This window comes from Oryctolagus cuniculus, chromosome 2, assembly GCF_051225735.1.
Source record: "Oryctolagus cuniculus isolate XC-2025 breed Fujian yellow rabbit chromosome 2, ASM5122573v1, whole genome shotgun sequence".
Taxonomy (NCBI): Eukaryota; Metazoa; Chordata; class Mammalia; order Lagomorpha; family Leporidae; genus Oryctolagus; species Oryctolagus cuniculus.
Window position 1 is genome coordinate 41,492,385 of NC_142868.1, and position 16,020 is coordinate 41,508,404.

General features: G+C 49.8%; 2 protein-coding genes across 16 annotated transcripts in view; both read right to left on the reverse strand.

The window, feature by feature from the left end:
• Positions 1 to 3,810, reverse strand: part of TXK (TXK tyrosine kinase) — a 79,654-nt gene extending 75,844 nt beyond the window's left edge. The window contains exons 1-2 of one of the 6 annotated variants that reach the window (XM_089325390.1): positions 3,420 to 3,553; positions 2,325 to 2,410 (exon numbers count right to left, since the gene is read on the reverse strand). In XM_089325390.1, the coding sequence (XP_089181516.1) occupies positions 2,325 to 2,340 (16 nt within the window). In that variant the 5' untranslated portion in view covers positions 2,341 to 2,410; positions 3,420 to 3,553. Of the gene's footprint in view, positions 1 to 2,324; positions 2,574 to 2,977; positions 3,117 to 3,419 lie in introns of those variants that run through there. The other 5 variants (XM_089325389.1, XM_089325388.1, XM_089325392.1 and 2 more) reach the window with 5 other exon arrangements.
• Positions 3,811 to 4,302: 492 nt separating this feature from the next.
• TEC (tec protein tyrosine kinase) overlaps positions 4,303 to 16,020 on the reverse strand; it is a 122,464-nt gene continuing 110,746 nt past the window's right edge. For all 10 annotated transcript variants that reach the window (XM_051831418.3, XM_089325383.1, XM_008248628.5 and 7 more), the window contains 4 exons: positions 11,103 to 11,167; positions 7,705 to 7,823; positions 7,463 to 7,620; positions 4,303 to 4,956 (listed from right to left, as the gene is read on the reverse strand). In XM_051831418.3, the coding sequence (XP_051687378.1) occupies positions 4,873 to 4,956; positions 7,463 to 7,620; positions 7,705 to 7,823; positions 11,103 to 11,167 (426 nt within the window). In that variant the 3' untranslated portion in view covers positions 4,303 to 4,872. The remainder of the gene's footprint in view (positions 4,957 to 7,462; positions 7,621 to 7,704; positions 7,824 to 11,102; positions 11,168 to 16,020) is intronic.

Below are 16,020 nucleotides of genomic sequence, written 5' to 3' on the forward strand. Positions count from 1 at the left end.
CCTGCTGCCTTGGTTCCTGGTGCCCGGGGACTGTCCACAGGCCGTGCGTGCTCACAGAAGGCCGGCCAGTGCCCTGCCTTTAGAGACCCAGCCCCCACCGCGGGCATCCATCCCCCTGGCCAAGGTCCGTCCTTGCGAAGGGAGGGGCTCGGTCCACTTCACTCAAGGAGAGGCACTGTACTATCCTCACCCGCTCAGATCAAATTACAGAGACGGCCCAGAACCTCGCATTTCATCAGTGGCCCCGGGCCGCTCCAGGACAGAGACTGAACCACCTCCCACATGATTATCTTTTCTTTCATGGGGAAGAAAGGCACAGAACATAGAACAATATATTTATATAAGGGAGGAGGGGGAGGGAGAGAAGGAGAGGAGGAGAAAGGGAAAGAGGGAGGGAAAGAGGGAGGGGGAGGGAGAGGGGGAAGGAGGGGGAGGAGGCTGAGAGGCAGAATCTTCACTTCTCAGCGTGGCCTGGTCCTCGTTAACCCCAGGGCTGTTCTGTTCTCAGGGCAGCTGTGGGCTGAAGGAAGTACAGGTGCTGCTCATTTTCACAAATTGAACCTGACTGGAGCAGTGCCCTGATACTCAGAATCTCCCCTGTTCCCCACGATCCTCTATCCTCGCTTGGATGATTAACCTCGGAGCAGCCCGCAGGGCCAAGTCTCAGCGAGCTCTTACCACAGCAAACTCACTTCACAAACGACTCTGGCCAACACGCCTCCAGGCATCGTTCAGCTGGCCCCTTGTCAACAATAAACCCTGGTTGTTTTCACCCAGAGAGAACAGGGCTCTATCTAGCTTTAGTGGAGGGCAGGAAAACAAAAACAAAAGCAGGCAAGTCTCACCATCAAATCAAATCAGAAGCTGGTGGGACAGGGAAGCCTCAGCAAGGCCATCAGTGATCCCCAAAATATCCCACCAACAGGCTCTGATTTTACCCTCAGGCAAGCTAACCCTCGTCTCCACCTCTCCACCCTCACAATTATTTATGTCGCATATGACCGAACCCTTCCTCTTGTAATGTACAGCCTTCTCTCCAGCACCGACCTCAGGGAAAACCCAAGACACATGCCCGTGCAGCTTTCTATATTTAACAACTGTTGCTACGCCTCTGCTCAGCTCCCTGGGGAGGTGGGGACACACAGGTTGCTGCTTTTTCGTTTTTCTGCTCCAATCTGCTTGGCCTGCATGTCTAAGGGGCAGCCTCGTTTTCATCTGTGTGGATGATGACTGTTATATTCAGGTCAGCACAACTGAAATAGCCTGGTTTGCTGTTTTATAAATTATACCGACAAGTGTTGGCCCTGTGCAGTAACTGGGCTTGAACAGCCGACACTCAAACACTACAATTGGGCTTTCCCGATGCCACGGAAAAATCAGAAACGCAAAACCTTGACCGTTAGCTGGCCTTTGATTGCTCTGATCAGACTGAGCTTTGTTAAATTTGGTCCTATAGGCATCCATAATTCAAATCAAAACTAGCATTTCTCTTATCTTTAAACTACTTATAAATAATAAGGCCCTCCCAGGCCTTAGGATCATAGAGCTAACTCTAACAAATATTTTCAAAAATTAACAAATATTTTCAAAAATTACATGAGTGCCCTGAATAATCTTGGAAAGCAACCAAAGTCAAGTTCATGAAGCACCTGTCATTTGTATCCATTGCTTATGAGACATTTTTGGGAGGTGGGCTGAAAGGGAGTCCTCATTTTACAGATAAGAGACCTGACACAAAGCAGCTACCAAGGGTGACCGCCAAGCTGGCGACAAGTCCCGAACCAGAACTGGGTCTCCTGGCCTTTAGTCCCAAGTTGATTACACTGGGTATTTTAACAACACGTCACACCGATGCATTTCTACGCACACATGAGAAACCGCCAGTTTGTGGAAAAGGGAATTCAAGACATTGGTTTTGAAATTTTTTTGAAATCAGTGCACACAGGGGTCTTCAAAAAGCTTGTGGGAAATGCACATTACGAAAAAACAATGCATGCACTTCAAAGCTGTTTGCACAGCAAATCTAACTCGTCTTTGCTCTCCATTCTCCCCAGCTCTTGCAGCACCGTGGCATAGATGGAAGGACATGGTGTTTGTTTTCCACCCGTGCTCTCCATGCTGGGCAGTGACCACAATTAAATCACCACAGTGGTTATTTAAATAAGAAACAAAACGCTGTCACAACATCTGTGGAAATCATCTTCACAATTTCACAAGCTCTACGCCTTAGGAAAAACTTGCGGTGTTTGAGAGTAAAGTCACACGCCCAGAACAAGCCGAGAGAGAGAGGGAGAGAGAGAGGGGACGAGGCCCACGGTACTCACAGGTGGACAGAATCATGGCTGCAGCTCGCGGGGGTAAACAAAACCGTCTTCGGTTCTTCGGCTGTGCTGCACTCACAGAGGCACGGCTTTGAACCGAAATCATAGCTCACCAGGACGTTTCTCACAGGCACAGTTAGCCCCACCTATTTTCCTGTTCTCAAAACCTCAGACGGGGCGTGTGAATGACAACCTGATGGCCTACATCGAAAGCGCACTCGTCTGCACCCACTTCTGTGAAGGGGCTTCTCTCAGCTCCTCGGGCCCAGACCTGAGTGGCCCCAGCAAACATCACCAAGGAACCCCAAAACTGTGGTCAAAGAGGTCTTAAAAATCAACTCAAACGCCCTCTCACATAAAGGAACTGATAGGAAGAGGGATGGGCCCAAGGCCACGGTTCCTGGGGGAAACATGCAGCTTTGGGAACATGCAGCCCAGAATGTTCTGTGCTCGCACGGGGTAGGGGCTGCCAGGGCCCTCATTTCTACTCCACACAGGGCTGACATCCACAGCCACGCTGCAGACCACGCTGAGGCGCTTCGCTTCATCACAGTGGAAACCGTAAGCAAAATCTCACCGGGGAAACCACAGTGAGGACGCCGCCGCCGCCGCTCTGCCTGCACCTCCGGCGGGGACACCTCTGGCCTTTCCCTTACCTTTTGCCTTAGCTGTGCTTTCATATAGAAAACGTTAGGTTTCAGCGCAAAACATCTGACGATGTTTGAGGAAAACATTTCCCAATGTGGCCAGGTGTTGACTCTTTGGGGGGGGGGTCCCCCTCACAGGTGTGACCGTTGGGGTAAGGCCTTGACCTTCTCGGGGTATGGCCTTGACCTTCTCCTCCCTCACGCCAATACCCGCAGCTCCTCAAGGAGCAAAGGCAGGGACAGGATAGAGGGATGGGAGGGGCACGGAGGGAGAAGGGCCCGCCAGGGACAGCAGGACTGTGGGACCAACCCCTTGAAGGAGCTCCACACCAGTGAAAAAGCGTCCACGTCGCCGTGACAGGAAGTCAGACGGGTGGATGAGGAGGAACATGGCCGACTCAGGATAAACACCGTTTCCACTGCAGAGGGCACAGGAAAGAATGGACGCTACCTTCAGCAGACAGACTGCCTGGCACCCGGACTCCAGATGGAGAGGCTTCTGCAGGGTCAGAGACGAGGTGCTGCTCTGAGCAGGCCTGGGGTTCACCCAAGCAGCCCCCGAGGGCATGGAACACCCCCCCCCCCGGCCCCGAGGAAAGGCTCCGTGTTTTCCACGCCTCTCCACCCCACCATGAATGCCAGGAGCAACAGGTGGGGCCAGCAGTGGTCTCGGCCACCTGGCCGTCTGGCCGTGACCGGGGCAGGTTCATCTTCCCTGCAGCTCCACCTCAGCTGGCGTCTCGGTCGCAGGTGGTGAGGGTGGGACACCCACACCAGCACACACCAGCATGCTGGAAGGCAGGGGCTATCTCGAGGCTGTCACAGTCTCCCCGATCCTGGTGCCCAGGTCCGCCCAGGGCTCCCGAAACACATCCGGGAGGCAGCTCGGAGCCCGGTCGCTCCGTTTCCCTGGGCAGTTGCCAGGACTCCCCGCCACAGCATGAGCATTTGCCGGGCCCTCCTGGGGCTGCCCGGTCCGCTCCAGAGCCCAGCACTTCCAATCAGCACAGGTGCCCTGGGCAGCTTCTTTAAACCGAGGAACTGATTCACTCCACATGATTCCAATTAGCTACGGACAACACGAGTGGGTTCAGAGAGCCCGTTCCCGGGGCCCGTCTGGGGGCGAAGCTGGACAGGCACCCCGAAACACGTCTACCTGGGTGTGTGTGTATGTGGCAATAGCAACAGGAGGGTCCAGATGTTCTTCTCTTCAATAAAGAATATTTGATCCCCAGGGGAAAAGGAATTGATACCCGTAGGACACAGTCTTTAGTCCTAAGACACTCAGCTCATGTATAACAGAATTAAAAGTTTCGATTAAAAGACAACTCATGTTTCTTATAAATATATAACTTTATATATTATATATATTTACAATATATACAGCATAGAAATATTTTTAATAGCAGTCTTGAAAACAGATGTTTTCAAAATAAAAGATGGCACCTATCCAAGGCAGGCTCCTCATTTACCTAGAACCCAGTTCTAGACTACGCCACGGGCCCAGCTTTCTGGAAAGTCGAAGGGAGAAAGGAGTTGCGGGAATATGGGTCTAATACCTTCCCCTTCCCACACACTCTGGCCTCGTGTGGCACCAGCTAGCACGGTCCCACGTGCACGCCTCCAAGAGGCAAAGCTGTGGCCTGGGCACGGTGCCAGCCTACAGTCAGCACTCAAGCGCCCGAGCAGTGAAGAGAAGTGACTGCTGCTCATCTCGCTCTACACAGCGTTTCTGCAATCCGGAAGATCCCATCTCAGAGTTAGGGTTGGTCTTGAAGCACACTCTTTAGGTGTTTCCACTTCTAAGTCAGACAGTCGGCACGCCAGGTGCTAAGGAAGGCTGGCCACACAGGGACGCTTCCTCCTCGTGCTTTGGAGTCTGGGCGCCGCAGGTCCCAGTGCCACTATCTTCCAAAGCTTTCTTCACATTCAACTAGTTCGTCTATGGCACGCAGCAGCTCTTCAAAGGAAGGCCTTCCTTCTGGTTTCTACAATTAAAAGTCAAAGAATGGTGGGTCCACAATCCAGTCCAAAGAAAATTTCTCGTTGCTCAAACTCGTGCAGCCCACGCTACTGCAGAGGGGCGCTCGGTGCTTTGGGACTGGAACATGCAGGCATCCTTCTCTAACCAGGGCTATCTCTGCCTCTCTAGCCAGCACGCCCACCTCTAGACTAACCTCTCTCAGGCACTGCCTTCATGCCCCTGTTCTGGAACCTAACAGGACTTCTCAGTGCATGCAAGATCAGAGCTTGCAGAGCCCTGGGTAACCTGACCCTCCCCCATCCCCTTGTTACTCAATTTCATTTCCCACAAAAACCCTCCCATGTGCTTGCTCTCTGCAAAATCAGACCCATCTCGGTCCTCGGGTGCACACACCGTCTTTGTAACCACCTCCTTACCCCTGCTCCCCTCCCCAGTTCTCTCTCCACCTAGTACCACTTCCTGCCCAGAAAGTCTCTGCCCATGCCACTCACTGCGCAGCGGGGGGCTGAGAGCTGGGGTTTGGGCATCTGATGGTCCCTGCAGCTCTGCCACTGACTGGCCTTGGGCACGCATCAACCTCATGAGTGTCAGTCTTCTCATCTCCAGTAGTCACAGGAACAGTACCTACACCTCAAAGTGTGTGTGTGTGTGTGTGTGTGTGTGTGTGTAAGAATGATTTATTTACTTATTTGAAATACAGAGCTACAGAGAGAGAGAGGGAGTGACAGAAAGAGAAAGAGATCTTCCATCTGCTGGCCCACTCCCCTCATGGCTGCCAACAGTTGGGGCTGGGCCAGGCTGCAGCAAGGATCCAGGAACCCCACCTGGGGCTCCTATGTGGATGGTTGGGACTCCAGTCCTGGAGCCATCATTCACTGCCATCCTAGGTGCATTAACAGGGAGCTAAATCGGAAGCAGAGCAGCCGGAATATCCCCAAGGGCAGCTTAAACCACTGGGCCACTGGGCCTGACCTCAAAGGGTTATTTTGAGAACAAAATCTAAAGCCCTTGGTATAGTACCTAGCACACAGTGCCCACCAGCTAATGTTATTGTCTTTCCAAAGTTATTTTGTATCTAATCTCTTCTTTAAGGTGACTTTTTAGAACCTCCAAAGACTCTGAGGAAGGCTACCTGAGGACCTTGAGGTCCAGAGAAAGGAACTCTCTCTGCTAAAAGACTAATACTCGGCCAGTGCCGCGGCTCACTAGGCTAATCCTCCGCCTGTGGCGCCGGCACCCCAGGTTCTAGTCCCGGCCGGGGCGCTGGATTCTGTCCCGGTTGCCCCTCTTCCAGGCCAGCTATCTGCTGTGGCCAGGGAGTGCAGTGGAGGATGGCCCAAGTGCTTGGGCCCTGCACCCATATGGGAGACCAGGAGAAGCACCTGGCTCCTGCCATTGGATCAGTGCGGTGCGCCAGCCGCAGCGGCCATTGGAGGGTGAACCAACGGCAAAGGAAGACCTTTCTGTCTCTCTCTCTCTCTCACTGTCCACTCTGCCTGTCAAAAAAAAAAAAAAAAAAAGAAGAAGAAGAAGAACAAAAAAAAGACTAATACTCCAGGGCGAGGCATTTGGTGCAGCGGCTAAGCCACCACTTGGGACATCCACATCCCACATGGAAGAGCCCAGGTGCAGGTCTCACTTCTGCTTCCGATTCCAGCTCCCTGACCATGTGCACCCTGGGAGGCAGCAGATGACGGCTCAAGTACTTAGGCCCCTGCCATCCATGGGGGAGCCCTGGATTAAGTTCTGGGTGCCTGGCTTCAACCTAACCCAGCCGTGGCTATTGCAGGCATTTGAGGAGGGAACTAGTAGATGGGAGATCTCTTTCTCTGTCTCTCTGTCTCTCTCTCTCTGTCTGCCAAATAAATAATAAAGAGTGGGGTCGGCGCTGTGGCAGAAGAGGTTAACGCTCTGGCCTGAAGCGCCAGCATCCCATATGGGCACCAGTTCTAGTCCCGGCTGCTCCTCTCCAGATCCAGCTCTCTGCTATGGTCTGGGAAAGCAGTAGAAAATGGCCCAAGTCCTTGGGCCCCTGCACCTACGTGGGAGACCTGGAAGAAGCTCCTGGCTCTTGGCTTTTGACCGACACAGCTCCAGCCGTTGCAGCCATTTGGGGAGTGAACCAACAGATGGAAGACCTCTCTCTCTCTGTTTCTACCTCTCTCTGTATAACTCTGTCCTTCCAATAAATAAAATAAAATCTTAAAAAAATAATAGAGAGTAATACTTCAATCAACTTCTCTAGGCTTACTCCCCGAATCCCTGGCTCAGACAACTGTGGGAGCAGATTCCCACTTGGAGCGAGGCAGCAGCCTGAATTTGGTAAGTCACTGTTAGCATGTTCCAGTTCTTTATGGTCCTCCTCCCACTCTGCAGAACTTGGCTGAGAAGGGCGCCTTCCTATAAAACACGCAGCGCCTCACCTGGTCTTGAAGGACTGCTCATTAGCTACCCAGCAAGCCCAACCCTTGAGTGCCTCAGATCCAAACAGAAAGCACAGACACCCATACCTCCTGCCAACATCTTAGCATCATGTCATAGATGTATTTGGATGCCAGCTTTGGCCGGAAGAGTCGGTGGCCGCGGGTAACCATGGTTACCACTTCATAATTGGTGTTTTTTTCAAAGGGCATCCTGCCTTCGGTGAACACTTCCCACATTAACACACCTGGAAAAGGAAAAGGGATTTTCAGATGCTGTGCGTGCTTCTTCCACGGAGCAGAGCTGAGGACACACGGGCCGGGGAGCTTACCAAAGGACCAAACGTCCGATTTGCTGCTGAAGCGGCTATAATTAAACACTTCAGGTGGACACCACTTCACAGGAAACTTGGCACCGGAAGAACTTGTGTACTGATCGTCCAGAACATACCTGGCATTAAGACACATCCCAGGTTAACACCTCTGAAGCACCATCTGCATTTGTTCAAGTTCTTTCCACCCCCCACCCCCCGGAAGCACCCAGTGGAAGCTGAGGATTCACCTCCGGGGCCACGCCTGCTGATGTCCCCCCCCCTCAGCTAAACTCAAGTACACGAAGCGTACGTCTTCATTTCACCATCCGCACTTTCATTTCCTAATCACCTTTTCTTTTCTTGGGGCAATCAAGGCAGGATACAATAAAATAGTTTGCCAACTTTCTGGCAAGCAATTTTGTTCTTTAAACAAAATTCAACCCAAAGGCCCCATATGTGAAAGATCTAAAGCAGACAATCTCTAAAGTGGATGGTATGAAGTAGCCAGAGACACAAGTGCTTTTAGCCCCAGTACAACTGAAACTACAGCATATGGAAGATGCAAGTGCAAAAAAAAAAAGATACAACGACGTGTGCAAGGATGGCAAGATAGCACGACGTCTCCACATTCACATGCACACACCATGCAATCAGAGTGTAACTCGAAGTCCCCCGGAAGGACACACAGAAACCTGTAACTCTGGCCACCTCTGGCGAATCCTTCACAAGAGGTGGTAAATGAGCCACTTCAGCCCCATCTGCAATGTGTCCGGGGTGCATTTACAAGAGGAACATAAGCACGTGTTATGTGGGCATAGCATTTCTAAAAGCTGTCGGGAGAAAATGGTCAAATAATTGCACACATCTCTCGTGCTATACTAGATGGTGATTCAGCAGCTGGCAGACAAGGCCACCAGGGGCTGTCAGCCCGAGCAGAGCAGCCTGAACTGAGAGTGTGCAATATCTCAGAGCAACTAACCAGAGCACAGATTGAGCTTATGAAAGCACAGGACCGCCTGTCGGATCCACGATATCTCTATGGAAAGCACACAAAGAGCGCTGGGGAATTAATACTGAAAGTCAGACGTTCTGGTCCCATTTCCATCAGACCCAGCCTTCTGCCCTCCGAGGCTTGAGTTTCTTTAGGTGCTAACCTTGGCCCTGCCTGGAGCCAGCTGCCCTGGCCCTCTTACGGTTTCTTGAGCAGGCCGATCTGGTTCCAGACTGCAAGCTTTGCACTTTTCTTCCCCTCGGAATATTTTATCCCCAGATTGCACCTGCTTGGCTCCTTCCTGCTTTTAGCCTCATTCAAATACCTGCATCGCATCAGGTCTTCCTCACCACCAGATACACCGCAGGGACCATCACGGCTGCCCTGCCACCCCCTAGCCACACTATCCCGACCACAGGGGACAGTGGACACTTTTGTAAAGGGCCACACACTATAGCTCCCACTTCCCAGGCTGTACAGCCCCTGTCATGGCGACTGCAGTGTGAGAGCAGCCGCAGACAACACATGGATGGAGGGGCGAGGCTACGTCTCACTACACCATGTTGATGGCTACTGGCATTTGAATTTCAGATCATTTTCATGTGTCGTAATAGCCTTTCCATTTTTTCCAACTACTTCAGAATAAAAAAGCTGTTGTTGGCTCACACACAGGCAGTAAAAAGCAGGGACTGGGATTGGGGCTGGCATCTGGCGTAGCAGTTAAGACACCACTTGGAACACCCACATTTCGTATCAGAGTGACCGGCTCAAGTCCCAGCTCGGCCCCTATTCCAGCTTCCTGCTAAGGCACACCCTGGGAGGTGACAGGTGATGGCTCAAGCCTATGTGGGAGACCCAGACTGACTTCCTGGATCTTGGCCGGGTCCAGCCCTGCCCTGGCTGTTGTAGTGATCTGGGGAATGAGCTGGAAGATGAGAGATAGGTAGGTCTCTCTCTCTCTCTCTTTTTCTCCCTCTCTCTCTCCCTAAGTATCAAAATTAAATACAATACACGGTAAAAGTAAAAAACATAAGAAAAAGTGTGGGCCAGATTGACAGGCCACAGTCTGACCGCTGCTCCAGTGCCTACGTTTATTCTCGGGTCTTGGGTTTCTCCCTCACCCAGAACACAAGCCACATGTGGGCAGGGACTCGGAGGTCTTGTTCTCTGCTTGGCTCAGCCCAGCACTGTGCCAGGCACAGAGCAGACACCTGATCCCTTACGGATGAATGGTGAAAAGAAGGAGAGACAGAAGCAGAGACAGAAGAACAAACTAAATATCAAGGTGTGTGGTAAACTTCATGGAAAATGGAATAAATAATTGTGTAGGGGCAGACATTTGGCTTAGTGGTTAAGACCCTGGTTAGGATGCCCAAGTCCCACATCAGAATACCAGAATTCGATCTCTGTTCTGGCTCCTGGCTATCTTCCCACTAATGGCAACTGGGTCTCTACCACCCAACTGAGTTCCCAGCTCCTGGTTTCAGCTCTCCTGGCCACTGCAAGTATTTAGAGTAAACGAGTAGATAGGATTGTTCCTCTCTCTCTCTCTCATACATATAAGAGAAACTTTGAAATCATGTATAGCTTTTCATAATGTGTATTTTCCATGAACTTTTTAAGTGCTCTCATATGTGTGGATTTCAATTTTTTTTGCACTAAACTTTATATATTCTTTTAAAGATTTATTTATTTGAAAGGCAGAGTTGCAGAGAAAGAGGAAGAGATAGAAAGAGAGATCTTCCATGCACTGGTTTACTCCCCAAATGGCCTTAACAGCAAGGGCTGGGCCAGGCTGAAGCCAGAAGCCAGAGCTTCTCCCAGGTCTCCCACCTGGGCGGCAGGGCCCAAGCACTGGGCCATCTTCTGCTGTTTTCCCAGGCACATCAGCAGGGAGCTAGATCAGAAGTGGAGCAGCCGGGACTCAGCCGGGACTCAAAGGGGCATCCGTATGGGATGTCACGTTGTAGGCGGTAGCTTAACTGACCATGTCACGATGCCAGCCCCAAATTTTATCTTTTAGTTCCATTTTTCTGTGAACTTTTTAAAACTTCTTTTTAAAACTTGTTGAACTTTTTAAAAGATCTTTTCTAACACTCTATCAATATTAGAAAGATTCAAGGAATAAAAGCAATGCAGATGTTGATAGTCTAAGAACTTTACCATCAAATGTGTTTCTGTGAAAACAAAAGATTCTAGAACTCTAACTCGCACAGAGGAGACAAAAGTCGTGTATTTAACAAGCTATACTACCACCTAGTGGAGAGAATTACGAGTTCAGAACATATACTTTAATTTTAATACAGTTATCTCAGAATTGTTAACAATATTTGCTATCTTCATCATCAGTGCAGATTATTCCCATACTTATTAATTCTACAGGACAAAATGAACATCGCCTAAAACCACATAGACTCAGCCATACCTGGCCATTCCAAAATCCGATACTTTCACAACTCCCGCATCATTCACTAGACAATTCCTGGCAGCCTAGAAAACAGGACAGCACGTAAGTTTAAAAGTTGCACAATAGAAGTAGAAAAATACAAGTTCCATTTGTATTAAATGTACTGTAACTCAGTCACTGGGTACAGATGGTAGATATGTTGCTTTTACCCGTTCCCCGTTCCCCCGGAAGAGTCTCCCACACATTTGAAAGAATGGGTACAAAGACCAGGAAGTCTCATCTGCCATGATAAGAGCCTCGGGTGATCACTGACGTCATAAATAAGAGGGTCAGTTGTTGAATCAACAACAGGAGTCACTGTGCACTTGCTCCCCATGCTGGACCTCTGTCCTTAATGTATTATACTATGAGAATGAACGGTAAAACTAGTCTTCAAACTGTACTTTATACTTTGTGTGTCTGGGTGGGTGCAAATAGTTGAAATAGAGTTGTATATATGAAATTTGTATTCATTAAATAAAAACCTTCAAAAAATTAAGTCTCATCTGCAAGAAGGCGTTACTACACCTCCTTTACCAACCAACAGTCCTATCTACACGGCACTAAGACAAAGGTGAACCCACCTTCCCCCGCCAGTCCTATTCTTATTAAGCAATGGGATTCTCAGACTCCAGTAACATCTATTGATGTCCTCAGTCCAGGACAACTGAGCTTACTGACACTTAACCACCAAACTGAAGGGGAGCCAATCTCCTACCCAACGGCTTTGCTCGGTGACTGGGCAATCTCACCTACCAACAACGAAAAGAACAGCTGTGTGTGAACACAGTCTGTTTTATCATTTACTATGTTTCCAGTACATGATAACATGAGATACGACACAGGCCAATTGTGGATTTTTAAATCCATATTTTCTTGCCATGCTTTATAAGATTCAAGAAAAATAGTTTGCTAAAAAGACATAGTATTTCTCAGAGGGAAAACATTTTTAATATCAAAACCCGTGGATCAAGATGTAGTTTTTGGGGACAGTGCTGTGGCATAGTAAGTTAAGCCTCTGCCTTCTACACCAGCATTCCATATGGGCGCCGATTTGTGTTCTAGCTGTCCCCCTTCCAATCCAGCTCTCCGCTGTGGCCTGGGAAAGCAGTGGAAGATGGTCTAAGTTCTTGGGCCCCTATACCTGTGTGGGAGACCCAGAAGAAGCTCCTGGCTTAGGGTTTCAGATGGGCCCAACTCCAGCTATTGTGGCCATTTGGAGAGTGAACCAGCAGATGGAAGACCTCTCTCTGTCTCTCCCTCTCTCTCTCTGTAACTCTGCCTCTCAAATAAGTAAATATATCTTTTTTTTTTTTTTTTTGACAGGCAGAGTTAGTGAGAGAGAGAGACAGAGAGAAAGGTCTTTTTTTTTCTGCTGGTTCACCCCCAAGTGGCCGCTACGGCCAGCACACAGCGCCGATCCAAAGCCAGGAGCCAGGTGCTTCCCTCCTGGTCTCCCATGCGGGTGCAGGACCCAAGCACTTGGGCCATCCTCCACTCTCCTCCCGGGCCACAGCACAGAGCTGGACTGGAAGAGGAGCAACCGGGACAGAATCTGGCCACCCAACAGGGACTAGAACCCGGGTGCTGGCGCCACACGCAGAGGATTAGCCTAGTGAGCCGCAGCGCCGGCCATAAGTAAATCTTAAAAAAATATATGTATCTCTCTTCCCAGTTATGCAGAACTTTATTTTCTGTATGTGATAATGCCACTTACATGAGGTTCTTTGCTGATGAGTGCATTGTAAGAGTTTCCTCTAAAGTGAGAGTTAACACCCATTCCCTGGACCACCTCCACCCGCCCTGGAAGACACTCCACAGGCCCTGACTCAACAGTCAACAGATTTCCCCCAGCACAGAGGAGGATATGAATCTTCCCTTAAGGAGTAACACAAACCTACCATCAATATTATATCAAAAATTGCTTTCAGCAAGACATGATCTTTGTGGACGGGTGCAGTCTGTCACACTCATGGGGACCTTCAACTTTTATCAGTTTCATATGTACAAAAAGGAAGAAGATGCTTAGCTCACAAATTTCCACATGACAAAGCCATGTTCTTTGTCATCACCAAGTATAGTGCTAACAATAATGGCTGTTACACTATCAGGTCTGTTTTACAAGTCCATTGCCCCAGTTTATTTATTTATTTGAAAGTCAGAGTTACACAGAGAGAGAAGGAGAGGCAGAGAAAGAGAAAGAGAGGTCTTCTATCCGCTGGTTCACTCCCCAATTGACTGCAACGGCTGGAGCTGTGCCAATCCGAAGCCAGGAGCCAAGAGCTCCCTCCAGGTCTTCCCATGTGGGTGCAGGGGCCCAAGGATCTGGGTCATCTTGTACTGCTTCCCCAGGCCACAGCAGAGAGCTGGATTGGAAATGCAGCAGCTGCGACTTGAACTGGAGCCCATATAGGATGCCGGCACTGCAGGTAGCAGCTTTACCTGCTATGCCACAGCACTGGCCCCAGTACAATATGATGTTTAGAACAATCTTTTGAGCAAAAAAGTATTATACCCACTGTGGGGAGCGGCCCGGACTGGACTGAGTTACTGGAATTAAGACTTATTCTATGCATCTGCTCTCCCACAATATGGTGCTGGGAGAGAAGTAAACAGCTTCCGCACAGCTGCCTCCAGTTCAACCAATAAACTGTAGGACTTGCTCCTGATTGGAGAGCAGCGTACTCGGCGTGTGGGCAGCCAAGTTAGGATTGGCGGAGGAGGACTATAAAGGAGGAGAGAGACGGCATGCACCGGGAACATCTAAGGGGAACATCTGAGGGAACACCTGTGCAGCCCCCGAGAGAACCGGCCGGCGGTGTGCCGCTCCCCTGCGGAAGTGGGGAATGTGGCCAGGGGGAACCGCCCTTCCACGGAGGTGGAAGGGATAGTAGCCAACCCGGGAAGAACCAGCAGCAAACCCGGGGAGGGCCGAACAGACGAAAAACAGCGCAGGGTCCTGTGTCGTTCCTCCACGAAGAGGGGGAGCGACACCCACAATTTACAGATATGGAAACAGAGTATCAGAAAGACTATGTAACTGTCCCAAAATACATGTTGGAAACCAAGTCTTCCATCTCCAAGTCATCAGCTCCCTGTTATACTTTAAATCTAGATATGACACAGCACAGCGGTTACAGTATAGACTCTGGAGTGAAACTCCCTGGGTTCAAACCCTGGATCCACAACTGACTTGACACTGGTCAGTTATCTTATCCTATTTGTAGAATCATAATATCTATTCCAAGGGTTGTTATAATGACTCAAAATGAGTTTACATTTGTGAAATATTTATTAGAACCTTATCTAGTTGCCAAAGCTGCGGCGTAGTGGGTAGAACTGCCGCCTGCAGTGCCAGCATCCCATGTGGGTGCCAATTCAAGCCCTGGCTACTCCACTTCGATCCAGCTCTGCTGTGGCCTGGGAAGGCAGGCAGTAGAGGATGGCACAAGTGCTTGTGCCCCGCGACTACACGAGAGGTCTGGAGGAAGCTCCTGGCTTTGGATTGGCTCAGCCCGGGCCATTGGGGCCATTTGGAGAGTGAACCAGCAAATGGAAGATCTCTCTCTTTCTTTCTCTCTGCCTCTGCTTCTTTGTAACTCTGCCTTTCAACTAGATAAATAAATCTTAAAGAAAAGAACCACATCTACCGATGGTGATCCTTAATTTAAAAAAAAAAAATGCTTTGCTGCTGCTCTGGAAGACTTGTGTCTGTGCTTGACCACAAAAGTGCAACTCGAATACGAGACCATCCAGAGGGTAGCCACGCTTGCTTTGGTGAAGGTGCTACTGACAGGATGAGAACAGACACATTCGTGGAGAAAAGCAGGGAGAATGGAGCAGAGGAGAAAGAGTGGGAGGGGGAGCAGAGGAGAAAGAGTGGGAGGAGAAACAGTAGGAAGTGTGCATCACAATGAATTAGTGCCACCAACAGATCTCCTTTCCTGGTAGGGTCAGAAGTTCACGTGAGTCTCCATCTTTGCCCGAGGATTACAGACAAAGAAAATGAACCAAAGGATTTCTCATCAAGGTTCTGTTTATAGTGTGAGAGGTGGGAAACAATTTGGGATTTAGTCAGAGGCCAAAGCCAAGCCTAACTTCCCTGTGTGTTACAGTAGGCAGCCACTTCACGTCCCCAAAGCTGCCTTTCTTGCCTAGGGGACAGTGATGAGATAAAATCTGCCAGACCTCACAGCACTCTTCTGGAGATCAGATAACTGATGTCAGGAGGGTTGCTTGGAGACTTTAACTACACGAATCATTACATTTAATAAAGATCTTTCCTTTAAGATAATGGGGTGAGTTAAATTTACAAAGTTTAAAAATAATGGTTGGAGCTGACCCTGTGGCACATCAGGCTAAGCCTCTGGCTTTCCCATATGGGTGCCAGTTCATGTCCTGGCTGCTCTTCTTCAGATCCAGCTCTCTGCTATGGCCTGGGAAAGCAAAAGAAGACAGCCCAAGGGCTTGGGCCCCTGTACCCACATGGGAGACCCAGAAGAAGTTCCTGGCTCCTGGCTTTGGATTGGCCCAGCTCTGGTTGTTGCACCATTTGGGGAGTGAACCAGTGGATGGCAGACTTCTTTCTCTGTCTCTCCCTCTCTCTGTCTGTGACTCTCACTCTCAAATTTAAAAAAATAAATAAATAAATAATGGTGGAACCCAGTGCTGTGACATAATGGGTAAAGCCACTGCCTGCAGTGCTGGCATTCCATATGGGTGCTGGTTCGAGTCTTGGTTGTCCCTGTTCTGATCCAGCTCTCTGTTAATGGCCTGGGAAAGCAGTGGAGGATGGACCAAGTGCTTGGACCCCTGCACCCATGTGGCAGACTAGGAGGAAGCTCCTGGCTCCTGGCTTTGGCCTGGTCCATCCCTGGCCATTGTGGCCATTTGGGGA